Source organism: Malus sylvestris, chromosome 14 (genome assembly GCF_916048215.2).
Source record: "Malus sylvestris chromosome 14, drMalSylv7.2, whole genome shotgun sequence".
Lineage (NCBI taxonomy): Eukaryota > Viridiplantae > Streptophyta > Magnoliopsida > Rosales > Rosaceae > Malus > Malus sylvestris.
Window position 1 is genome coordinate 3,138,283 of NC_062273.1, and position 26,360 is coordinate 3,164,642.

Consider the following 26,360-nt stretch of genomic DNA (forward strand, 5'->3'; position numbering starts at 1 on the left):
TATTCCGGCCAAAACACGGCAAGTTAGACATCGTGCAAGGTTCCATTCTCTTCATCTCTTCTATGGCTATGATTTCTGTTTTTAAATCACTTAATTTCGTTGAGTATTGACAAAGTTATGAACGTTTAAAGTTATGGAAGTTTCCGGCCGAATTCCGGCCTTCTTTTCTGGCGAGACCAAGAAACGAAGGCCTTCGGGCCTAAACCCATTCGAACTAGACCCTTTGGGCCGTGCTTAAACCCAACCCAACCCAACCCCTTTTATTTTATTTTGTTTCTATTCATTTTATTTCATACCCAAAACAATTGGCCCGGGCTTTCAAGCCCAATACCTTTCAAACCCTTTTAGTTTTAAAACCCAAAGACCTTGGGCCATTTCTGTTAGGGCCTTAAGCCCGTTAGCCACTAAACCCTTTAAACCTTTTCAACCCATACCCTTTTTAATTATTAAATCCCAAAGCCCTTTGAGACCAAAACCCTATACCCTTGTCGGCCCAAACCCTTTATGTGGAATATTCTGTCAGGGAATATTCTATTGATTTTTACGAAATTTATCCGGGACCCTTCTTAGGGTAATTCGACGTCCTGAATCCGTTTTCGATGTCCGTTTTCCCAAATTCAATTGTTATAATAGAGTTTTATTAATTGAACCTTTTATGTGCTTAGGGGCAATTGTTAGTGGCATTCCATCTTTACTAGCTTGCATGGGAAATTGTTAGTGGCATCTAATTAGACCTTTTATGTGCTTAGGGGCAATTGTTATACCATCTGATCGTAGTACTAAGTGGTGTATAAATTATATACAATTAGATGTATGATTTAATTATGCGTGCTTAAATCCACTTGATAATTGTATTCTTTACTTGTAAGAGAAAAGTAATAAATTTGAATTTGATGGCTGAAGACCATTTAGATAACCTATAGCAAATAATGAGACAAATCACCACCGAGAACCTCTTCATTCCGCTACTCAACTTGTCCACTGTCAATAATTTGGGATTTTTTTATAGTTTTAATCATTCTTCTCCTCTCAATTGATGTTACTTCCTATTATGTTTTGCATAGGAATTAAATTGTGTGTTTGTATAAGATATAAACTATGGTGAGGATCAAATTTATGACGCAGATGGACTAGTCTGATGAATTCTTTGTTGGTTTTAATTTTCTTCAGTTGGTGGTGAGTTGAGAGAGAACATTGGTGCTTGGTTACAAGATTAAGGGTGTTTGGCTACAAGAATAATGAGTGTTTAAAAGTACGCGTTTCATATTTATTGAGCCACATAGTTTGGTGAGTAAAATGAGTATTGACTCAACATTGTATTGTAATGATGACTTTTAGAATTTTCCTCAAATATCATCCTTAAAAAAATCACTAAAATTGGACACAATATTACCATTGGATTGTAAGGGACATTTGAAGTATCGAATTTGTCAATTTTCTTCACTATAATTGGATATCTTAATAGTTTCATATTTGTTTAATTTTTTGTAAAAATGAATTGTAAATGATGGCTTGAAGTATAAATAAGTGAGCCACACAAAGCTCCCCATGCATACACTAGAAGATGTCCAGCTCATTTTTTAAGGAAAATGATTTTTAAGGGATTACATCAAACACAATGCTAAGAAGTTATATACACGTTAATCCCCGGGATTAGACGTGAGCAGCCAAAGTTGACAAAAAGTGAGCAGCCAAAGACATGGCACTTTTTGACAAAGTTGATAAAGACAAACACCTTTTGACAAAGTTGATAAAGCCAAAGTTGATAAAGACATGATTTCTGATTTCATGTTAGTCTAGGATTTGTAACTCCAATAACCCATCTTTAATCAAGAAATTTCTTTCTCAACAAAGGAAAATGATTTTTGCGCTCCATGTTTCTCTTTGTGCTACAACTTCTCTTTTAGCGGTTAAATTGAACAAATACAAGCAAAATTAGGGGCCCAAAACAAAGAAATGACTCGGAAGAAAAAGAAACAAAAAGGGGTGGGTGGGTGGAGAACGCGAAAATCGTTTCCCTTATTTAATAATATCTCATTACATTACCAACATTTCTTGAACTGGAAATATTCAAAAACTTACTACCTTCAACACTAGGTTAAACATACCGTCATAATACAAGAACCCTCACCTTCGTCATCTCATCCGCATGACTTTTAGTTGCACAGTTGCTGACTTCGGCTTGAAATGCACTTTGGACATCGGAGCATGACCATGAACCCGAACCGGATGTAGTCTCCTGGTGGTTAATGCCTTCTGATGGACCTCCGATAAGGCGCTAGAGGAACTGCGGGACTGGCGGAACACCGATGTCTGAAACTCTGTCAAGAATTTGAATCACCTGCCTCATTGTTGGCCTATCCTTCTCATCTTCTTGAATACACCAACAAGCCACTTTGCACGCTCTACTTAGTTCATCTCTGTCAGCTTTGCCTTCCAACCTGCAATCCAATAAGATGATAACATCTTCCCCTTTATTAACTGCATTCGCAAGCTGGATAGGACGGAAGTTTTCTACCCCGTCATCTAACCCTTATGTGTTTCTCCTCCCTGATATGACCTCAATCAGCAACATGCCATAGCTAAACACATCGGCTTTTGGCGTGATGACTTCACCCGAAAAACCATTCTAGTGCGAGATAACCCACAGTTCCTCTCATGGTTGTCAAAACACGGCTGTGGTGTCTTCCCAAGAGTTTTGCAAGACCAAGGTCTGCCAATTTCGGACTGTATTTGTTCGTGGCTAGAATTTCTGTCAGGGATATCTCCTAGCCGACGAGCACACAGCTCCCCGAGAGGTTGGCGCCAGTTGATGCTTTCTGTCGGGCTTCTGCTTCACTGGCGGGCTTGTCGGGCAAAGCTGAAAGAGAAGGACAGAGTTAACTTTGAAAGGTGCCTTTGTGGGGCCTTAGGTGTAGGCCTTGAGGCTCACAATCAAGATTAACTTTTAAGTGATCAGGCATGCCACTGCCATCTTTAGCATGGCAGATGTAAAATGGATGTTGAGGTTTAGTTGCACATATACTCGAGAGGCCATGTTAGTTATGACAGGTGCCTTTATGGGGCCTTAGGTGTAGGCCTTGAGGCTTCTGATCAAGAACTAACCCAGTACTCGAATATATGATGTCTGTTTTATTGTTTGCAGAAGTGTTATAACCATTATATTTCTGATTATCCGAGCCCGCAGAGTAGAATGAACCCAAATAAGTTCCTTTGTGGGGCCTTAAATATAGGCCTTGAGTCTTTCCATCAGAATCCTTTCTATACTCAAACGTTCTACTATAATCATAATATAATAGAAATAAAACTAAGAAATAGATCGATTACTTGCGCCCCAAGTAACTTCAGACTTCTTGTTATCAAAGCTTGTCGTGGATGGGTTAAGTCCACATAAGGTTCTTTTTTATACCTTGAGGCCAAGGACTTTTAAATGATCAATCTTACATGCCCGAGAGTTTAGAACTTAGATCTGGTTTGAACTATGAAGACATATTCAAATCGGATTCAAGAGCTGAGAGAGTCTTTTAATAGTCATCTTACTAGAAATAACTTGAATACAACTTGAAGTATACAACATATTGCTAGGCTAATGAATGAAAAGACAAAAACAAAGAGGGTCGGGCAAGGCTGATCGTCTTGCAACTTCCTATCTTTGTGGTTTATCAAGGGGTTTGAGAGCTTTTAGAAAGGGGGGTAAGGAGATGAGTTTACAAAAAGAAATCGATACTACAACAAGCTTAGGACAAGGTAGCAGAGCTATTACAAAGGCTTTTGGTGAGGGTTTATCCCAAAAGGGATGAAGGCTTGGGCTGACTACAGCTTCGTTTGAAGGCAAATCTGGCTTTGAGCAGAGTTTGTGCTTGTATTTGTTTGTTTGATTGAGTGTCTATCTCTGATTTCTCTTTCTTCTTTTATAGACACTTCAGTTTGGCCTCCTGTAGCAACAATCTTGCCCGAATGCAGCTTGAAGGGTGATGACTCATCAACTATTTACTTGTACTGCCATCGTAAAGTACTTTTGGGCTGATTAGCTGGCTGGTTTATACCACTTAGTCCCCAGGCAGGTGAGCAAGTGGTGCAAATGATCTGCACCTAGTCGGGAAAGACCTTTTCTGCCTTCTGGGCTTCGGCTGGGCTTCGGCTTCTCTTCTCCTTTTGGGCCAACTCTCTTTTGAGCCCAAAGTTTAAGTTTTAATCCAAACAGTACCCCCTTCAATTGATATTCAGACTAGAATTCCAGGCGCCAATATTGATTGAATAGCTCCCCATTAAAACCCACGTCTTTCTTTCGGGATTTGCACATCTTCTAAAGATAATCATCACCTTCCTACGATCACTTCACTAACCCACGAATCCTCTGTACTTTGCCATTCTCCTTCCAAACTTCATTAAATGGCTTCAGGATCCAGCCAAATCCAACTATCCTATGAATCTGGTGAAGGAATCGCCACTTTGTGCCGTTTACTCAACGGATTGCATCGCCCTCGGGCAGGTTTGCATTCTGAGCTTTTCTTTGAAGTGCATGGGGTACAATCATTGGGTCCCGCATGGATTTCTAATGTCTCTTCCGTGATAGAGAACAATATGCCCAGGGATAATTGGTTTTCCCCAAATCCCATTTTGGCTAAGTCGGGCATTTCTTCATCCAAGTGGTCGTTATATCGTCGAGGCTTTCCTTTAATGAATGATCCGGCTTGGGCTCAGTGGATCAATGAACTAGAGCCAACTTTTAAGAAGAAATGGATGAATAATGGTATTTATGAATTGATAATGCTCTCAAAAACTACCATTATTCCCAAGCTCGAACTACTTGCTTCTTCTCTTCTTTTCTGGAATTCGGGCACAAACACTTTTGACTTCCGTATGGGTCCTATGTCTCTGACTATTCTTGATATGGCCCAGGTCTTCAGGCTAAGGCCATCGGGCAGAATAGTAGATGTTACTCAAGACTGGGCTCTCTCCTCAATTGCTGAAAGCTCAGGGTCATCTGCCTCTCTTCTTTCCTTGGAATATAATTCTGCAACCTTCAAGAGTTACGGGACCTCTTTCAAGGGCTTCATCCTTTTTGCAAAGGAAAAATTTGGAGCAGGGTCTTCGCATGTTGATAAAGATCAAGAACACATGTATTTCCTCCTATACTGGCTTAACAAACATGTCTTCCCCAATAAGTCTAAAGGAGTGAAGGTTGAATGGATCCCCTTGGTGGAAGGTCTACATAACTTTGATGATGTAGCAACAGGTCCATTCATTCTTTCTCATCTTTACCATATTCTTTTCGAAATGACTCAAGGTGAGCCATTTGAGACTAACCTGAATGGACCCATATGGATGATACAAACATGGCTTCAATGGTACTTTCCAGAGTTTCGGGCTACGAACTTAGAGTTCCCATAAGGTATGGCCTCTGCCCGAATCCTAGCTGAAGCTGCTCCTATCAATCACTCCACCTTCTCCTGCTTTTACTTCTTCAAGGTTTGTAGGACTCGATCAGACCTGGAATGGGGTGCGTCAGTCTTGAGGAGATATCCTTGGTTCTCTGATCAGGCCTTTCAAGATGCTCCTGGGGAAGATGCCACCCCCTTTTGCAGGGAAAAATTTATCAGTTGCATTCAACCGAGAAACATAGCCTGGGGAGTTCGGGGCAATCGATATGATCGAGGGTTGGAGGTGTATCACCCTAACTTTTGCAGCAGGTAGTTAGGTTTTAGGCAAGCCATTCCCATCCCTTTCTTCGACTCTGTCCATTGTGGCACTTCCTTTCGATTGTCATCTCCTTCCGAGGTGACTTTTCGAGCTGCCCGACGTAGTCTTGAAGTCATGAGTTAGGTTGCTCGAAAGTCCATCATTCTTAATTTTGAATGCACTTCACTCTTCTCTTCTTGATGGGAAGACAAATGGGCCAAGAAATATGGAGAAGACTTGAGAGAGACTCATTATCGTCTTTTCAATCAACTTTCTCTCAAATCATACCCTAGTTCGGGCGAACTTGAAAATTGGAAGGAGATGATCCAGGAGAAGAATCGATTACTTCTGATAGGTATTTCTTCTTCTTATCTTGATTATGTATCCCTTCTTCTAAAGCTCTTTAAATTTTACCTTACTTAATCCTGCAGCCCAAGTGAATGTTGAATCGGTACCTATTGAGTCCGAGGATGACTCAGCTGACGCAGCAGTTCTTCATGGAGCTGCGGCAGAGGCTAAAAGACGAGAAGTTGGAGAAGGTGGGGATGTTTCTGAAGATTCAGGGGTTGAAGACGAAGCGCCTGAAGTCATCACCTAAGTGTTTAAGCGAAGGAAAGCAGTTGTGATTGAGACCTCAGATTCTGATCCTGCATCCCCACCCAAGACTAAACGACCAATTCCTACTAGAAAGAGTAAGAGAATAAGAACCGTCCAAACTCACAAGTCTTCAACCTCATTTGCTCCAGTTTCTGAGGCGGGCAGAAAGAAGCAAAAGTCTTCAAGTGAGTTTTGTTCTTCTTTATCAGATCGCCACCATTTCTCTTTATCTAATTACCCTTGCTTTCCTTGAAAACAAGACCTCAAACATCTAAGAAACCAACCATTGCTTCTAAGGAGTAACCATTAGGAGATGAAATGCACACAAAGGCTGAAGAATTGTAAAATATTACCCTCAAAGAACTTGAGGTATTGTTTATGTTTATGTCTATATAATCTTTCCTGCTTCCACAAAAACTTGAGCATGATTTACTTGAAGCAGGCTGCAAGAGAGGAAAAGCTCCGTCCGCCCGAGGTCTCTTCGCCGCTTGCCCGAGAAACAAGCCTCTCTCCTTCCCGAGTTAATCCTTTAGAGGTGCATTCCCTTCTTTCTCGATCCTTGGGCAATTTTATAGTTTCTGGAGCTAATGCCTAAACTTTTCTCTTCTTCTATCTTTCTCCAGGTCGAGGTATCTACCCATTTGCCTAGTCAAGGTTCTCCTTTGAAGTCTTTGATTTCTCCTTCTGCCCTGGAGGCAACTCCATCTTCTTAATTTGATCCATCCACCGGAGTTATGTTGCACTTTGTGGATGAGAACAGTAATTTGGTGAGTAACTGTCCTTACATTGACTTTCTGTGCATTACTTCCATATCAACTCTTATTCATATTTCTTGCAGCCTTCTTCATTACATGAAGCACCCCAATCGTCAGTGGCAATATGTGATGAACCCATAGTCCCTGAGATTCCTGTGACCTTAGGGGTAGCGGTATTGCAGGTGTTTGCTTGCCCGACGGTTACTACCGATAAACCTCCTTCTTCTCGGGGTCAAACTCAGGTATGGAGGTATTTTCTTCCTGTTTTTGTCTTACAATCTGCTTACTAACAATTGTTATTATTCCTGGATACTTCTAGGGTATTGGCAACGGTTCAGGCACAACTTTTTCTTCCCCTGTCAGTGGTACAGAGTCTTCCCCTCAACCAGGAATCGGTATTCTTCCTTATGAAGCCCCAGGGCTTAGTCAGGTATATCTCTTCTTCCCAAAGTTTCCCTTTGCTCTAAACTATATTGTTGTCTTAATTTGGTCTTCTTTGGTCCTTGCAGCAAGTTTTGGAAGAAGCCTCTCCTCCTCGTTTGGTTCGTAAGTCAAAGCTCCCCCAACCTCATTTAACTATTGGACGTGCCGGGATTTCCCATCCTGGAATTGAGAAGATCGGGAAAACAGAAACTACCCCATTAGTAGATACTACTTCATTAGAGGAAACGAGAGTGCAAAATCCCCCTCCTGCTTTTCCATTTTCAAAAACTGCTAAGTTGCCCGAACTTTTTGAATAATTCGGGCAACTTGAGACAAGGCTGAAATCTTCAAAGCATCATGCCGTATCTTCTGGTCTTCAAGAGCAGCAACGAGCTTTCCAAGAATGGGCTAGGAAGGACTTCCCAGCTTCGTTCAGCCTCAAGGCTCTTCATGATATAGAGAAAGTTACAATGGAGCTGCTCAAAACCGATCAGCTATCCAAAACTCAACATGATTCATTTCTCTCTTTCTTTGAGAACCTGAGGGCTCTCCGGGATCAACATAAGAGAGCTGAAAAACAAGCCAATCGTGTAAGATGTTTCCAGGAGAAAGAAACAAGTACTTCTGCTCAGGTAGAAAGGTTGATGAATGACGGTTCACTGACAAAAGCAAGGATTGGAGTGGTGACTTCTAAAATCCAGAAGTTAGAGGAACAACTGGTTGTTCTCAAAGCTGAGCAAGCAACTCTTCTTGACACCCTCGAAAACCAAATCGACGAAGTGAAGAAGTCAAACTCGGATTTAAAGCATATTAGGTCTCAACTTGTAAATAGCCATATTGTTTTAACGAACCTAATAGGATCCTTGCCATCATGCAGACATATCATTCTCGAATAATCACTCTGAGTAAAGATGTAAAATTACTAGACTAGAATGTATTTGTAACCCTTCTTTTAGCAAGATGAACATGGATTTGTCTTTTGCTTGCTTCGCTTCTGGCTTTGGTCTGAACTTATTTCGGGCAACTCTTTGCCCCCTTATCTATCTTCTTCTTTCTTCTGCTCCCCTTACTAATACCACTTCGGGTTTCCCCCAATTAGATTGGTCGTGCTGATAGGGGCTTCCGGGAAAGGATTGATATCAACCATCATACTAGCTTGGGGCTTGTCAAGCAACAACTTTCCCTTCACTATAAGGTCTTGTATCCAATCTCTGAACTGGACACAATTGGTTATAGAATGGTTGAAGGTATAGTGTAACTTACAATACTTCTTCCCCCTCAGCTCTTCTGGTTTGGGCATCTTTTTAGTATTGTCGGGCAAAATTACTCTTACCCGCACCAGTTCTTCATAAATCTCGGGTGCCTTGGCCAGATCGAACGAATAACTCTGGTATTTGGGAGGTTTCATAGGGACGAAGCCTCCATCGTTCATCACAATTTTCTAGTCTTTGATGGGTTGAACTAATCCTTTCACCATCAATGGTTTGAAAGGCATGGTCATCTCAGTAGCACGCACCTCAACTTCCTCTCTGTCATGTACATCCTCCTGCTCTGGCCCGATTTGTCCTACCTCCACACGATGAATTGTAGCTTTGTTTTTGTAGAATGGATGAGTTTTGGAAGTATGCTTCACCTGCTGTTCTTCTAGCAACAGCCTCTCATACTTTGTGGCAGCAATTACCAATTCCTGTAGCTCGTTAAATTGTGTATCATAAAATCTTTTCCTCAAAGGTAATCTCAAAGCCCTTTGAGCAATTGATATGAGCTAAGCTTGGTTAACAGGGAATTGGCATCTCATCCTTGTCTTCTTGAACCTCATCATGAAGTCCTCTGTAGACTCATGTTTATATTGTTTGACTTCAACCAGATCATTAATAGTCATTTCTGGTTCTATTCTGTAAAATTGTTCATGGAAGGCCATCTCCATCTGCCCCTAGTTGGCAATAGAGTTATGGGGTAATAGAGAATACCATTGAGATGCTAGCCCCGCCAATGAATTCCTAAACAACCTTAACTTGTAGTTTGGGTTATCTTCATATGCCACACAATGATTGGAGAATTTGAAAATGTGGTATCTGGAAGACACACTGTTATCTTCACCTGTGAATGTTGGGAATGCGGGCATCTTGAAGTTGAGAGGAAATGGATTTTGCTCATCAATGTATTCAGGATAAGGCTTTTGATAAGTAACCCTGAACACTGGGCGAGCCCATGGTTGAGCATTTTGAACCACCGCCCTCTTTAATTCAGCCAACCCATCCCTTAGCTGTTGAGTAGCTATATTATTATTCTGGAAGAGAATGGCAGACTCGTTCTTCGGGCATCAGTCATTGCCTATGAATGCTTCTTTCTTTGATTCAGGCTTTCTCCAGTTGGCTCTCTCTCCCTTATGAGCCAATGGGGGTGGCCTATAAGGAAGAGGTTTATCCAAAACTGCGGAACTTTCTTTTTTGTTGGACTCTCCTGTTGTTATGGGCATCCCATATTCATCCTTTCTTGCTCGCTTTGCTTTCTATTATTAAATGATAATAATGGGAAGCTAGAAATTCCTTCTCCAGAACTGGTTCTATCACGAGTTGACTTCCTTCAGGAACTACTTTATTCTTTCCCCTATCATTTTCTTCTTCTAACAATAGAAATAGGGGAATAACTGGTTCGCTTCTGATGGTAACCTGGCCCATCCCACTTCCCTAAGCGCCTTTTGGAGTGGAAAACTCCAGATCTAGCCTTCTCTGTAAATTCCCTGTTAAGGTACACAGTCTACTGACTTCCCCCTTGGTTTCCAAAGAGATTTTTTCAATGCTTCTTAATACTTGTATCATAGTAGCCTGTAATTCCTCATTAGCTCCTCTCCATTTCCACTTTCCGGATGAAGATGGGCTTTTCAGGACCACCTGTCCTGATGGGGAAGGAGGATTTCCTGGTTGATCTGCCATTTGTAACAAAGGTTAAAAAGAACCATCATTCGTATTTTTTTCTGCAAAGTTTATGGCTTTTCTTCTTGGACATGCAAGATCAAGATAAATGAAATCCCACCAGGCGTGCCAAAACTATGTTCGTGGCTAGAATTTTCGTCGGGGATATCTCCTAGCCAACGAGCACACAGCTCCCCGAGAGGTTGGCGTCGGTTGATGCTTTCTGTCGAGCTTCTGCTTCACTGGCGGGCTTGTCGGGCAAGGCTGAAAGAGAAGGACATAGTTAACTTTGAAAGGTACCTTTGTGGGGCCTTAGGTGTAGGCCTTGAGGCTCACAATCAAGATTAACTTTTAAATGCTCAGGCGTGCCACTGCCATCTTTAGCATGGCAAATGTAAAATGGATGTTGAGGTTTAGTTGCACATATACTCGAAAGGCCATGTTAGTTATGACAGGTGCCTTTGTAGGGCCTTAGGTGTAGGCCTTGAGGCTTCCGATCAAGAACTAACCCAGTACTCGAATATATGATGTCTGTTTTATTGTTTGCAGAAGTGTTATAACCATTATACTTTTGATTATCCGAGCCCGCAGAGCAGAATGAACCCAAATAGGTGCCTTTGTAGGGCCTTAGATATAGGCCTTGAGGCTTCCCATCAGAATCCCTTCTATACTCAAACATTCTACTATAATCATAATATAATAGAAATAAAACTAAGAAATAGATCGATTACTTGCGCCCCAAGTAACTTCAGACTTCTTGTTATCAAAGCTTGTCGTGGATGGGTTAAGTCCACATAAGGTTATTTTTTATGCCTTGAGGCCAAGAACTTTTAAATGATCAATCTTACATGCCCGAGAGCTTAGAACTTAGATCTGGTTTGAACTATGAAGACATATTCAAATCGGATTCAAGAGCTGAGAGAGTCTTTTAATAGTCATCTTACTAGAAATAACTTGAATACAACTTAAAGTATACAACATATTGCTAGGCTAATGAATGAAAAGACAAAAACAAAGAGGGTCGGGCAAGGCTAATCGTCTTGCAACTTCCTATCTTTGTGGTTTATCAAGGGGTTTGAGAGCTTTTAGAAATGGGGGTAAGGAGATGAGTTTACAGAAAGAAATCGATACTACAACAAGCTTAGGACAAGGTAGCAGAGCTATTACAAAGGCTTTTGGTGAGGGTTTATCCCAAAAGGGATGAAGACTTGGGCTGACTACAGCTTTGTTTAAAGACAAATCTGGCTTTGAGCAGAGTTTGTGCTTGTATTTGTTTGTTTGATTGAGTGTCTATCTCTGATTTCTCTTTCTTCTTTTATAGACACTTCAGTTTGGCCTCTTGTAGCAACAATCTTGCCCGAATGCAGCTTGAAGGGTGATGACTCATCAGCTATTTACTTGTATTGCCACTGTAAAGTACTTTTGGGCTGATTAGCTGGCTTACCACTTAGTCCCTAGGCAGGTGAGCAAGTGGTGCAAATGATCTGCACCTAGTCGGGAAATGCCTTTTCTGCCTTCTGGCCTTCGGCTAGGCTTCGGCTTCTCTCCTCCTTTTGGGCCAACTCCCTTTTGAGCCCAAAGTTTAAGTTTTAATCCAAACAGTATTTTAAATCCAACAAGATGTTCTCCGGCTTAATATCGTAGTGTATTATGCAGTCTCTGCACTCTTCATGGAGGTAAGCCAATCCTCTGGCAGTCCCTACTGCAATGTGATATCTAGCCTTCCAATCTAACATTGTCGGGTTCTTTCCAAGTATAAGAGATTGCAGAGAACCATTTGGCATGTAGTTATAAACCAAAAACCTCTTTGAAGCATTCACGAAGAATCTCCGCAAGCGAATAAGATTATTGTGTTGGATTACCGATAGTTCCCACTTCAGCACGAAATTGTTTCTCTCCCTGGTCCATAAATTTCAGCTGTTTCACTGTTATGGTTGTTGAGTTAGGCAGCATCCCCTTAAATACAGAACCAAAGGCTCCTTCCCCGAGTTTTTGGGAGAAGTTCTTTGTTGCTCTTCTTAAATCTCTATGCTTGTATAGCACCAAAGAATCATCGGTAGTCGCCAACGCTGCCGCTGACCATCTCCTTCTAAAAAATACCATGAGAGTGGCATCACTTAAGATGGAAAATAACCCTGCAAGTACTCCAAGTACAATCCAAGTAGTCTTTCTCTTCGTCTCACTTGTAGGATACACAAGCGGTATTTTCAATTCTATGCCGTCCGGATTATAGCTAGATTCGGATGTTCCCCGTATATTATATACATCCCCTATCCACGTGTAACACCGACCAATATCAAAAGAAATATAAAAAAGGCAGTGCATGAGCACTTAATTAAGCATTCTAATCTGCATTGATCATTGCTTATATTCGAAATTGTCTGATACTTATTAGGATATCCATATGCAACATTAGTTATTAGCAAAAATGAGTAACTTTCCCCAGGACTGCAGTGAAAAGGAGTTTTCCTCACATAGCCATCTGAGAAGTCCTTTAGTCTCCAATTTTCCATGACTTTGGGTTCAAATCCTTCGGGGCAAACACAAGCTGGAGAACCGAACTGGTAGCAAAAACTAAAAGCACTGCACAACGCATCGACCTCACATTGGTTCACTGGTTCAACTGAAATCAAAGTCCATCCCCCAAAGCCTTGGTACATGGCATAAAATCTGAGCTGACTATTGATTTCAAGTGTGCCTCTAATAAAGGCACCACGATAGTCAGATAACTTAAAAGGTAATTCATCGAGCTCAAAAGAAAAATGACCAGGTGTATGATTTTTCACGTTTCTCCAGGATGTAAGAACTAGTTTTCTCTTGGTACGATTATTGTATCCAAGCTCAGAACCCGGCAGCCAAGTATCCGACAGGTGATCGAAACTCTGCCATATAACAGATGAATCAAATGCATCTGTTATGACAAAGTTCCCACTGTCAAGAAGCTTTGCCACACTCGAATTAAAGACCTTTGATCTTGAATTAGTCAACCATATTGCAACTTCGGAAGGGCTACTTAAGATCAAGTTTCCATTTTCGACAAGTACTAATACTGAAACTTTCGGTTCAGAAATAGGCTGTTGTCTGTTTGCAACCCAAACTACGGTCTTAATGGTTTGATTTTTGTACCAAATGTCTAGGTAATAGTTTCGAGAATTACCTGGTGTGAAGAAACCGAGCTCGAATGTTCCACTTGGAGAGGTTATTGTTTGTCCCCCATAAAGAGATTGGCCTGGAGAGATGGTGTGAGATGCCGTGGAAATACAAGAAATGAAGGTACAGCATAACAAAAATCTCAACGTATAGCAGAGTAGAATCTTCGTATCCATCTCTTGATAAAATTGCAACAAAAGAGAGAGATTGCTGCTTGCAGAAGCCAAAACTGGCCCTTCTTTTGAATGATTGGATCTTAACCAGATATGCTCCATCAAAATACAATAGCTTGACTTACAAGTCAACAAAGGACTTCACATCCACAATTTTTTTTTCTCTTTTTTTTTTTTTTTTTTTGGTGAGTAAAGTATGACTCAATTGCTTACATTCAACATCTTAATTAATTAAAATAAATTTTTTATACAATATATAATATTTATAAAATTAGTTCGACTGTGCTGTGAGAAAAATCATTTTTGAAAGTGTTGTGCGAGAAATGTTGGAGAACAATTCAAAAATAAATAAAAAATAACAAGATTCGAAATTGTAGAATATTTATTGATCAAAATACTTGTTTTGCAGAATGAAATACAGAAATCAATACAAGAATATCAATGGTATTAACATGATTACAGAAGGTAGAGGCTAGCGTAATAGCTATGTCTTTCGAACAGTATTTCCATCCCACTCTTGTGCTTGTGGTTCAACAAAGTCTACTCGACCAGGATTCAACTACCTAATTCTACAACCCGCACTGGATTCTAGAACTCTAGCGAATTTGCTTTATGTGTTTACTCTCTGGAAATTTCGTACAAGAGAAAGGAGGAAGAAAAGATGATCTGGAATGGAACTGAGGACTCCAGTTATATAGGCTCTTTCATACCTCTTCAAATACCTTTTGGATGTATCTGAAGCTATACAACTCTTTCCAAAGAGTTGTGTCTATTAATCAAAACGTTTTTAATTAAAAACTTAATTCGAAAATTAAAACTAATTGATCAGATTAATTTTAATTATTAGGCCCCAAGTGCCCTAAGGCCCAAGGCCCTTGTCTTGATTAATTAATATTAATTTATATTAATATTATGGTATAATCATCAAGCCTAATCCACACAATTGGTGACCCAAACCTCAAACCCATTCCAAATGGTCCAACACCTATCTAATATTGTAGAGGACAAAACATATATAAAGGTCATTGGGAATCTTGTTTTCTCCAATGTGGGACAAGAGTCTCAAAACTCTAACAAGAAATTGGCTATGGAAAAAAAATAGTTTGGCGTTTGGTAAACTACATTTTAAATTTGTTGCAAGTATAATCAACAGTTTTTTAGTATTTGATAACTTTTGTGAAAAGTGTTGTAAAATGTGTAGAATTGTTGTAGGCATAATTTACTGAATAATAATGGAGGCAGAGAGAGGGGGTGTGGCACATAGAGAAAGAAGAGAGAGATGTGTAATTGTGAGATGTGTTCTATTCCACCTCATTGTGCCTTTATTTATAGTAGTAGGAAATGTTAATTCCTTACCCTTTTAGGATAATAGGATATTAACTACTAAAGGGAATATACAAGATATCACTAGATACACTAAAATTTACACAATCACATTCCTAATCTAATAGGATTGCAACACTCCCCCTTGAGTGTATAAATACTACAGTAAATGGCGCATTAGGTCTTCAGCAATGAAGTAAGTAGAGTTGATGAAGTCGTCGACATAATGAGTGAATGCGAGTCTCAAATCAACGAAACAATGCATAAAAAGTAAAACTCACAAAACCTCACTATGGTAAAACCCAAGGTGGGAGAAAAACCCATAGACTAAGGAGAAAAGTGAGAAGTTGTATTAAGTCAAAACTATATGCCTTTTGGAAGCAAGTAGAAGAGCTCACAAGGGTATGATCAGCCCAAGATGGGTGCCTCGTTCAAACCTAGTTAGGTAGCAAAAACTCAGTGGGAAAATGCTCCTAATAGTAGGGAAAAGAGTACATTAAGATCAAGTGAGTATACTTCTAGATACTCCCCTTGAGTTTGACATAACTTCCAAATGAAAACTACAAGCATTGCATATGAATAGTTAGGCATACCAATTCCTTGGATAAGCTTCTGAAAGGTTGACTTCGACAGTGATGTCGTGTAGAGGTCGGCAAGGTTGTCTAGGATCGGCTTGCATGACTTCAATCTCCTGATGCTTTGCTGATGTAAACACAATATGTCTTGGTGTTGACTTTGTTGATGTATCATACCTTGGTCAGGTTGATACATGTGGCATAGTCTTCATGGATCATCGTTGGGACTCAACGATGGATGAAAACAGCAAGTACTTCGAATATGCTCAACAAGAACTCCTAACCATGTCTCACATATGGTGTAGTGAAGTGAGGTGAGTCTTGGAATGATTCAAAGATTTTGCAACTAAGGTCATATCGTGGACCTCCAAGATATTGTGATATCCCTAACGGTAAAGACATAACCATTCGGGGATTTTTCCTTACGCAGGTTTGATAAGTAACCAGCGTTAGCATAACAAACAAAGCAAGCATCATTTCGAGGATCAGGGGGTCGAATCCACTTAAGATGTGTTAGGATTTGCCCAAATTCGTAGTACCTTCAGGGTACATCTTTAATACCAATTCAGTGGTTGCGTGTAGGTGCGGTGATGCATCTTTACCAATAGATCAACAGTGAATGGGATGTACTGTTTAAGACAATGAGCTAAGTACAACGAAGCATAAAGTTGAACTTAGATATGGAATTTCGGATCCCATAACCTCTTCAAGGGTCTCATTTGCATATAACATATGGGCAGTCACATGTATACTCAAAAGTAACACCTTCGGGGTATAGTTCGACTGGTAGACCAAAATACCGTCAGAACAATACTTCAACTTCAGGTCAAGGCATAAATGAGCTTTCCCAAGATCCTTCATCTCAAATTCCATCTTCAGGTGCTAAGGTAGTTTTCTCAAGCTCTTCTAGAGTCTTAGTGAGATTCATGTCAACGACATAAACGGTAACTCTAGCAATTCAAAATAAGACTTCATAGTTTAACATGCAAGGGCATTCATTCATATCCTTGAGTAATCAAATAATCACTTAAGCGAGTATACCACATCCATCGGATTGCTTCAATCCGTAAGTGAACGCCTTAAACAAGTTAAGAAAGTGTTCTGTGGTTTGGAACTATTTGAACCAGTCCATGTAATTTTTCGGGAACTTACATGTAAATCTCCATATCTTATATCCCCATGGAGAAAACACTAACCAAATTTCATAATGCTGTTATCAATCACAAGACGTTTGAGAGAAATCTTACGTAGTAAGGAGTGCATCGTATCACATTATTTCATTCATCTCACTACGCTTCCTTTGCCACTTGTAACACAACGGGGTTACCTTGGGCAGTGTAGGAACATAATTCCAAAACACACTTTGGTAAAGAATTTGACCTGGATTGTAATTTATGTCACGTCCAGGATCGACACATGACGTCACCAAATACTCGTATATCTTACATACCCCATATCCGGGATATGGAAAATCACAACTCGAAAATCAAATTGCAAAGTAATTTTTCGTTTACTTTATGGCTGCATCTAACCTGCTCGTTAGACTGTCTACTTACCCTCAATAGGGATCAAGTCATTCGTAGTTCACTTATCACAAAATCAGACGTTTATTCCACTAAGTTCAAGCATAAAAGCATAGCATTCGTCAATCATTTATTATAAACTGACAACATGTAATTCCCGGACTCAGGCTACATAACCAACTCCCATGAAAACATTATTTCTCTCCTATCCAACATATAAATCATTATGTCTCATCATGATATCGCAATTCACAACATACATCATGTTTAAGAACCGACGAAACACAAAACCATTCTCTAGCCGCATTAATTAATTTGATCAAAGTAATAACAATTATTCCCATATCTTCTAAATTCATACCTTATGAAATCATATTCGAATCATAGAAAATCCCGAAAGAGTCACTCAGACGTCCAACATCTTTTCTAACTCAATTCACAAGATTCTCGAAACCATTGACACAAATATGTATAAAACTAAGGCTAGAGTGACACAGCTAGGCCAAGCCTACTTCTCCAAATAATGGGTTTTTAGATTACTCCATGAAATTCAACAACCTTGGGTTCCAAACCACTCAACGGAACCAAATTAAATATGATCGCCTATCAAATGTACCAAGTACAACTAATCATCATCACCTCTAGAATGTGTATGGTCCTCCATTGCGAATATATCAAGCAGAACCATAGGCATAATCTCATCGTGCAAGCAGTGATCACCCATCGCAGATATACCAAGCATGATCACCCATAACAGTCCCCTATCGTGGATATACCAAGCAGGACTGTATCATATAGCTCTAGGTAGTGATCACCCATCGCGGATATACCAAACATGATTACTCCTAGCATGTGTATGGTCCCCCATCGCGAATATACCAAGTAGAACCATCCATGTACCACTACTACATGGTGTAATCTCATCATCACACATTATACATAATTATATGCATACATGCTATCGATTCCCCATATCAATCAACATCTAGTCATATGGAGCACAACACAAAGAATTCCCTTAATTACTATTTCTACTAAAAATCTAATAAAGTACCTAACTCATCGCCTGACTTTCATCTCCATCTCATGCTAGGTAGTAATGCCAAGTTCAAATAGTTATTTAGTTGGCAATCATATCCAAATAATTATCAAACAATATTTAGATCACATAATTGTCATAACATTCATCATAATTATCAATCACATTATTAAAGAGATAATTAAACACATATATATATCACAAACATCATCAGTACACAAGCCAAATCTTATTTAATAAGCATAGGTCTATGGCTAAATATATAAAAATCACATTTCAATAGAAATCATATTTATAAGACCAAATCATATTCACAAATGATACCAATATAAGAAATTAAGATAATAATCATATCTCATATATTCAAGTCACTATCTAACCAATATAGGCCCACTAGACTTCAATTAGTCCCGTACAAGGTATAAAATATCGATAATATCAGAAATATCGGTAGTCTAAAAATACGGAAATTTCGATGGAAATATCGGGATATTATCGATATCGATAAAAATTGAATAAAAACCACGGAAATTGTAAGAAAAACTTGGAAATTTTTATTGAAACTTTGCAGGATGTTTATTTAGTCAATTATCTATTAGTTTATCACAAAAAATTGAAAGGAAATACATTGCATGATAGATATAACTTATTTAAGTTGATTATATAACAAGCTGGCAAACATTGTGAGTGTAGAAAATATGTAATAATAAATGAAAAAAGTTTAAACACACCATAATCATTTATATATAATGAATTAGTACAATATTTTACACTTTATCATTGCATGTAAGATACATGAATGACTTAGCAAGATCTAAAATATCGATGATATCGGAAATATCAGTAGTCCAAAAACACGGAAATTTCGATAGAAATATCAGGATATTATGGATATTTTAGACCATGGTCCTGTAGTACTAATTTTATTATTTAGAATGTTTCAAGACATGTTGACCACAAATCAACTCTCGGTCAACGATAGGGTTCACAACTCTACAAAATTCGATCTTAAAGATCCGCATATCGGATTTCTGATCCATAAATTCCCAAAGTCCACATTATGCTTCTAGAACAACATACTAAAATCACATCGCGATCCGACGGTCGGATCTCCGCCAATTACTAAAATTAAGTGGCGGTCAACAATTTATTTTGCAAACTTAGAAATCCAATTAGGGAAGATCTGTACGTCGGCCCGATCCCTAAGTTTCTATGATCCAAAAATATTATGTTCTATCACGCATTAAGGTTTGGTGACGATCCAACGGTCGGATCGTTGATTAATATTTATCGTAATGAAACTAAGTCCAAACAATCAAATTACGTCATACGGATATCAATTATGAAATCAAGGCATCTATTTGAACTTAAAAGGACATCGTCGAACCACTGGCCAGGGCGCCGCAGGTGGCGATTGGCTGCCCCGACTTGCTGGAAAAATTCAACTACTTTTTAAAATTACCAAAATTTACAGAAATGAAGATCTCAATGAGTAGAGTAAGTTTTATACCTGTGACCAAATCCAATTTTGCTGGGAAAGGCCCCAAATCAGCTTGCACCCTTTGGAAACCCTAGAATGGGTGAGCTTCGATTCGTCCACTCTAGTGTTCCGTCGCTCCTAAAACGGATTGAGCTTTGTTCCAGGGCTCAAGGGAAGTCTAATGGTGGTGGAGATTGATGGGATTACATTCAAAAATGGTGGATCGCCATCAAACCCTCCCTTGAACTCTAGTGATGTTCCTCGCGAATAATCCTTAAGGATGTTCCAAGCATGATGCAACTTAAAAGCTTGATTTTTTGGTGTAGTTCTTATCTTGTAAATTGCCATTAGTTTGTCACCCTATGCAACAAATACATAAAAACAATTAGTTGCAAAATACTATTATGTACATAACAACTAAAATATCAACAAAGAAACTCACAATTTCTGAGGCGCTTCTTCCACTAGGCATGTCAACCATGGCTCTCTCCAAGCTTCCCTTCCATAAAGTGCACGCTTTGTTGATAATCTTCCACTGATCATAAACACCATCAACTTCCCTTCAACCGGCGTTGGAGTTTTCATGGAACTTATCAACAATTTTACCCTACAAAACCTTTCTATTTTAATTCGTGCCGATGGAACCATCTTCGCTAATAGAAATCCATGCCAAATATAAAGCAATATCTTCGTCAAAGGTCCAATTACGACCTCTAACATGCTCTTTTGCCATCTTGAAAAATTTGGAAATGAGAAGAAATGGTAGAAAGAAAAACTGGAAGAATTGTAGGAGAAAAGTGAGTTTTGTGTGGATGTTTGAACAAATACATAGGTATTTATAGAGTTTTTGGTTGAATTTTAAGTTAAATAATTTTTTAAAATTATTCTAGCCGTTAGATTTAAATTTGGACCGTTAGATTTTTTTTTTTTACCGTTATATTTGATTATATTCGATCTAAGCTGTTGGATTCAATAAATATATAAATATAAAACTAAAAAAAATAATTTGAACCTAGACCATTGGACTAACCAACGGCCCATTTAATGAAGACCCTTGGATGATAAAAAGTAGCCATACCGGGGCAACACCCCCCACATGGGGTTGTCACCCTTCAGCAAAAGCCTAGAGCGTGCAGCGCGTAGGCAAGTTGGATTTGGGAAGTGGGCTTCACAACCCTAGTTTCCATCTCAATTGGTGGGGCCCAATTGCTTTGTGGCCTAAAATTGGGCCAGAATTTGACCCCCATTTGGGTTTTAGGTTTTTTTTTAGGTCATGGGTTGGAGTGGATTGGGGGGGGGGGAGTGAAATTTTAGGTTTTAGCCCATTGTTGGAGTTGGTCTTAGGGTATAGTTTGTTATTGTTGTGTTTGAAACAAAATTACTTATGCTGCTGTATTATGAGAATAAATAATTAAAAAATAAAGCATGTTTGATACACTACAACTGTAAAAGTGTTTTTAATAAAAAAAAAACAGTATTATTATGTTAGGTACATATTTCTATAGTGTAAACAACAAAAACAAATATAATTTATGGGCTTTTTCTTCTCCATTTTTTTTTCCTTCCTTCCTTCTTTTATTCTTCCTTTTTCTTTCTAAATTCTTCATGTTGTAAAATCGATGGTGTGTACAATGGAATAAATGAAACAATACACAAAATTTACGAGGTTCCTCTACAGTCAGTGTGACTGGAGTACGTCCTCAGGGCAGCAGTGGTGCTTTTATTTATAATCTGGAATAATAAGATTACAAAGATAACTCTCCTATCTCTTTCCTCTCTCCGCCGTGAACCTTGTGGCTTCTCACTTCTTCCTCTCTTCTTCTTTCCTTCTTTTCTCTCTTCTCAGCCATGTGGCTTGAGTTTTTGTGTGTACATTTGCTCTCATCTTCAACAATTCACTTTATAGGCAAATACCAACTAGTTGGATAGTCATGGTGACCAATGGTTGTCAAGCACCGAAAACAGTTTGATTGACAGCCATTACTTGATTCCTTTTAGGTGGACATCCACCATATTTACAACACTCCCCCTTGGATGGTCACAAGTCTTTGATTGACTCAATAAAATCGTGATCTATTTTTGGATGCTCCCCCTTATGAGTAGTAACACATCTGTTGTACTTGTTGACTTTCCACGGGCTATTTCTTGAACTAGGCTAGAGGGCTTTCTGCTAGACTTGCACCAAAGTTTTGAATTTACTCCTTTTATCTAGAGCGGAATTTGATTCAAGGGTGGTGGACACTTGATTTTGAATCGGACTTATGATTTCTTCAAGATCCTTGGGACCTGTCCTTGAATGAAATGGAACCACGAGTAGCTCTATATGACAAGTGATCTTCAGCTCCATCAGGGATGAATCGGCACGTGTTTTGTTGTGCTTGTCTCCACATGTTTCAATGTATCATTTTCACTTGCCATATCTGTTCCCCTTGCATAAGTGGTATTTTTCCTAGTTTTCCCCCATGCAGGTTTGGCATCTTCTCTTGTAGTATTTGCCCTCTAATGCAGGAATGGAATGCAAACCTTGCATTTGAAAGGTCCTTCAGAATATCACTTCTCAGCGATTCATCATGCTTGGCAGCTCCAATCATCATATCAGCAATTGAAAATGAGTACTCGAGAGCAAAGCTAGGTAAGCAATCAGGAAAGGTTCCGGCAGTCAGTTCCTTACTGAAAGTTTGAGTGGAGGTTCAGACATATTGCTTTCTTTATCCTTGTCTTTGCAGGTAAGAACAAGGACAATGGAAAGGACAGGGAGATTGCATGATATGAGATACTTTTGCTCTCGTCCCTGATGATATGAGATAATCTTGCTCTGGTGTGACTTGTTTTGAAGAGGTATTCTCGAAAAGGAAGAAAACTGAGTATTTCGATATGCTTTGTTGAAGATGCATTCTTGGAGAGGAAGAAGAGTTAGATATTTTTGTAGGTCTGCCTTGTTATGGAGAACGGAAGTCGACATATATAGAGATTTCCTAATAGCAAGTGGTGGTGCTGTGCCTTTACTCTTGTCAACAACTGTGGTGTAATTAGAACAGTAAGATTTACGCATTTTCAACTTTGTCAGAGATCTTTGACAAAGTTACACACGATATTAGAAAAAGCTGAGATTGCGTCTAAAAAATGCCAACGAACTTTATTCAGGAAAATCTGGCTTTTGAAATTCTAAGAGCGGTGCCTCTTCAATCTCTAAACAAGTGGCTCTGTTACCTCTTCTTTTATAGAGACATCCATTGTGTTTAAGAGTATGCTCAGAAAGTTGCTGCCTGTAGAAATTTTCCCCTTCTTGTACTTTTGAGATTTTATTTGACCTCATTTTCCCTTCATCATTTCTAAAAATGGCTTGCCCATCTAACATTTGCTTAGATTTGAGTCTTAGGAATGATACAGACGAGCATCGTCAGGATAATATATGGCACCCGTCTTTCTTATCTTCTAATGGTCCTCTTACAGTTGGGGATTCTGTGATGAAGAATAACATAACTGCTACTATGGTAGCTAGGAATCTTCTCACTTCAAAGGATAGCAGAATCATTTCAAAACGGTCTGATGAGTCGGCCGTTCAAGACTTCTTGGCTCTTAGTGTTCAATGTACGGGCTTTGTATCCAATATGGGCCAACACCTACTTGCTCAAACTCGCCAAGTTGAATTATTGATGGCTGAGGAGGCAAGTCTTAAATAAGATATCAGAGAGCTCAAGCATGAGAATAGAGTGTTACATGTGGTTGCAAATAATTACTTGACGAGCATGAAAAGAAAGCTCGACCAGCTGCAAGAACCTGAAAGTCGGATTCAAAGTAATCACTAGAGGTTCGCTGCTAGATTTCGAAAGCAACTGCTGCCTTCCCCTTCTGGTGTTTTGTCAAGTACTGGGGTGCCACATGATCAATCTCCAGTGCCTCCTCCTTCTGGGGTATTGCCGAACACTCAGATGTGGTATTTCTAGATCAAATATCAATTTATCTTTTCCCTCATGAAGATAAATGATCATTCTTAGCGTCGACATCATTTAAGTATTCAACTCATAATCTTCAATCTATGTGATTCTTTAATATCATAAACATCATGGATAAGATTCGTGTTGGCATATTTTTCGATCTGCAGTTCGAGACAATATTTCCCTCAACACTTTATATTCTTTCTAGACTCTTCGAGAGTTTCAATTTAATATCATCAACTCTTCAGGAGTTCTAATTTAATGTTATTGACTCTTGCAAGAGATTTTAGTATGTTGCAACAATAGCATAATGATAGTACTCACTTAGGCAATTTATACCATTCATTGGTATGGAGTACATATTTTATACTTTACCCTTCCAGGGCTTACTTCAAGCAATTTGAATCCTTCAGAGATTTTCTACACTTCATGACACATTTTCCTTTGGAATTTATACAGATCAACTTGCTCCCATGTATAATTGAGGGATATACTTATGGAGATATGATGTGGGTGACTCACAACCCTTCGTATATAATTCTCCATTCATATGAACTCGTTTACAAGAGTATAATTTCAGGTTTCAATACCTTGTGTCATATCATGTGAGTATTTCACTGTATTACAAATGCCCAATGTAACCTCTTTGGTTCAACATCTTTTTGGCTATTTGTATTATATTCAAATATATAGGTCCATTTTCACATTCTTATAAAATTGTAATGGAATTGCCTTTCTCCATTTTTGGCCAATAATTTTGTTGACGAAAAAAACGGGACTCAATATCAACACAGCTCATTGATGAATTTAGTAGCTATTTATAAAAACCAAAATTATCATTGGTTATCATCAATCTGTGATCCCATATTCTCATGTGCATACGCATGCATAAAAGCATTTCATTTCTTTTGGATATCCATTGCCTCTTCAAGGGCATTACACTATCTCTTCCAGGATAGTTGTAATTTAGAGAATATGAATCATAACCTCTTCTTGAGCGTTATAGAGTTTGGATTTTAATCTCCACTTTCGGGAGTTGAGTCATTTGGAACCTATACGTCTATCATGCTTTATCCATGAGACATCAACATTCTCATGCCGCGGATTGTCGTATATCCATGCGGTGACTGTCATGCTTCTGGCATGCAACAATTATGCTTTGGGAATGCAATAGTTTAGGAGTGCCATATTCTTCCTCTTTCGAAAGACTGAATCTTTTTTGAGTCTGAGGGTCTGCCATGCTTCAAGCGTGCAGTAGATAAATCATTTGCTGCCTCATTATTTTTGTCCAACAAGGACATCAATTCTTGTAGGCACATTTGCAGCAAATATATGTGATGTCATCACTTTCTTGCATCATTAAATGCATCTGGCTTTTGATTGATATATTGTTGCATCATTTAATTATTTTGTCTTCATTTTCATGTTGATTGCTTCGTGAATCAAAATAAGACAAATTATCTTCGTTCTTCTGGAATGGTCTTTTCTCATTATTCTTTTGGAATGATATTTTCTCATCGTTCTTCTGGAACGATATTTTCTCCCCCTAACAGTAGGAAAATTGTCTTATCAAAATGACAGTCTGCAAACCATTCGGTAAACATATCCCTAGTAAAGGGTTCTAAATATTGAGTGATAGATGGTGAATCAAATCCAACATAAATTCCCAGTTTGTATCGATGCCTTATTTTAGTACGTTATGACAGTGCAATAGGCACATAGATAATATAACCAAAAACTCGTAAATGTGTAATGTTTGGCTAGTGCCTAAACACAAGTTGTACTAAGAAATATCGATGGTTGGTAACTGGTCTCAACCAAACTTAATAGTGAATTATGTAAAATGGCATGTCTACATGTAGAAAACTTGCAATTTCGTTTTCATGAGTAGAGCGCGGGTTATCAATTTCATCCGCTTAATAAATGTTTCTGCTAAACCATTTTGAGTATGAACATAAGGAACTTCTGGTCCTTATTTAATAGCCTATGGATTGGGACTCTCATCGCCTTTATTACAATTAAGTTGTGGCACTTCGGCTCTTCAAACTTAATGTACTTATCAAGAAACTTCATGTCTTTATTTGATATGTTGTAGGTACTGGGCGGACAAACAACTTTGAAGAAGAAAATATTTCAATCCGAGTTCTGCAAGTTGGAGTTCTGATGTTGTTTACATGGTTGTCAGATTCTCCACGAATTTTGAGTTTGTACTCTTTTGCTATTGCAAAGGATGATATACAGTCATATAACAATATATATATATATATATATATTTGCTTCAAGAAAATCAGTAGTACGATGGTGTGAACAGGATGAAATAAAAAAAATTTCTTATCTGTGAGATGATGTGAACAAGATTTGTGGCGTTGTGCTTTTTACTGACACGAGAGCTTCTCGTGCTAATAACGTGTTGTAAAATTGATGGTGTGTGCAGTGGAATAAATGAAACAAAACACAAAATTTACGAGGTTCCTCTACAGTCGGTGTGACTGGAGTACGTCATCGAGGCAGCAGTGGTGCTTTTATTTATAATCTGGAATAATAAGATTACAAAGATAACTCTTCTCTCTCTTTCCTTTCTCTCTGCCGTGAGCCTTATGGCTTCTTACTTCTTCCTCTCTTCTTGCTTCTTTCTTTTCTCTCTTCTCAGCCGTGTGGCTTGAGTTTTTGTGTGTACATTTGCTCTCATCTTCAACAATTCACTTTATAGGCAAATACCAACTAGTTGGATAGTCATGGTGACCAATGATTATCAAGCACCAAAAACAGTTTAATTGGCAGCCATTA

The 26,360-nt window shown here is 38.8% G+C and overlaps 1 protein-coding gene across 1 annotated transcript in view; it reads right to left on the bottom strand.

Annotated features, from left to right (window-relative positions):
• Nucleotides 1-2,467: 2,467 nt before the first annotated feature.
• Nucleotides 2,468-26,360, bottom strand: part of LOC126600412 (G-type lectin S-receptor-like serine/threonine-protein kinase At2g19130) — a 38,495-nt gene continuing 14,602 nt past the window's right edge. The window contains exon 2 of the mRNA XM_050266988.1: nt 2,468-2,560. Within this exon, the coding sequence (XP_050122945.1) occupies nt 2,534-2,560 (27 nt within the window). The 3' untranslated portion in view covers nt 2,468-2,533. The remainder of the gene's footprint in view (nt 2,561-26,360) is intronic.